The 1293-nt window shown below is 40.3% G+C and overlaps 1 protein-coding gene across 1 annotated transcript in view; it reads left to right on the top strand.

Moving 5' to 3' along the window:
• LOC116852828 (cilia- and flagella-associated protein 251-like) overlaps positions 1–1186 on the top strand; it is a 2232-nt gene extending 1046 nt beyond the window's left edge. The window contains exons 6-7 of the mRNA XM_032833532.1: positions 95–124; positions 227–1186. Of these exons, the coding sequence (XP_032689423.1) occupies positions 95–124; positions 227–390 (194 nt within the window). The 3' untranslated portion in view covers positions 391–1186. The remainder of the gene's footprint in view (positions 1–94; positions 125–226) is intronic.
• Positions 1187–1293: the final 107 nt, after the last annotated feature.

Here is a 1293-nt window from a genome sequence, read left to right as displayed (position 1 = left end):
AATCCAATTTTAGCTACCGATGAATGGGAGTAGGAGCAGGAGGAGGTAGAGGAGGAGGAGGTGGAGATGGAGGTTGATAAAGAGGAGGAGGAGAATGAAAATGAGGAACAGCCGACCGATAATAGTAAGAGAGCACACAATATTTATTGAAATAATTTCACATAAAATTTTTAATTTTTTCTGTGTATATAAAACAATTAAAATTAATCTTCAAATTTGATTTCAGGAGAAAATACCATCGAATTAATTGATGTTAGCAGTGGAGAGGAAGATGATGTGGATACCGAGGAAAAGGAGGAGGAGGAGGAGGAGGAAGAGGAGGAAGATGAGAAAGTAGAAATAATTAAATTCAATTACGGCGAAATTGAAATAATCCTTAATTTATATTGATATATTTATTATTATTATATTGTTACGTTCGCGCACTCACAAAAAATGAAACAACACACGTTTAAGAAAGAACGTAAACTTTTAATTATAAACTCAGAGATTCTTTCTTAAAACACAACGTGACATGTCCTCGCAAGGCGAAGGCTTGAACATGACAACCACAACACACTTGTTTACAATCGTAACCAAGAGACATCGATTACTAGTTTACACAAGATACACAAGAGAATTGCAAGCTATTCACTTCAGCTGTTGCTTGACGGGGACGAGACACCCAGTGTCACGGACATAACACTGCTCCCCTTCCTTTAAGAATTGTCGTCCCGACAATACATCATTGAGTCTTCCATCTTCTTCAAGAACTTCATGTTTCATGTTCTACCCTGAGCTGTTGCTTTAGGTTACCGAACCTCATGATTTCTTTTCCAAAAGAAGAACTGACTCGATCAGGACTGCTCCCAGGAATTGGTGTTAAATCTTTCTTTGCCACAGCATCTACTTGTCTTCGGACAAGGGGGGGGGGAATAACTTATGTGGACCCATCATCCAAAAGGATTCCCCAAGTCTCCACCTTGGCATTTGCCCAGATATAAAATCAGCCCCGTGGAAAAACCACAAATCAAAAAAACTACGGGGAAGATGGTCTTCTTTTTCTTAGGCACTGTTATAATCGCGAATGGTACCAGCGTTTTCGAAACACTTCTCGAGGAATTGTTTCAATTGCGCCACAACAAGCAAGCGATGTGCAAGTGCTGCGATAAGCACCACCTTGCACATTCCGCATTTAGGACCTCAATTCCAAACGCATGACACCATTACCAAATATGGTAATGTTCTTGTCGCCAGGCACCCCCTCCGACAAGTCTAAAACAATACTATAAAAAAGCGGAGAGACCACTCGCG

This window comes from Odontomachus brunneus, unplaced genomic scaffold (assembly GCF_010583005.1).
Source record: "Odontomachus brunneus isolate Ranch 3 - 2012 unplaced genomic scaffold, Obru_v1 Obru_scaffold_258, whole genome shotgun sequence".
Lineage (NCBI taxonomy): Eukaryota > Metazoa > Arthropoda > Insecta > Hymenoptera > Formicidae > Odontomachus > Odontomachus brunneus.
This window is presented reverse-complemented; position numbering and strand designations above follow the sequence as displayed.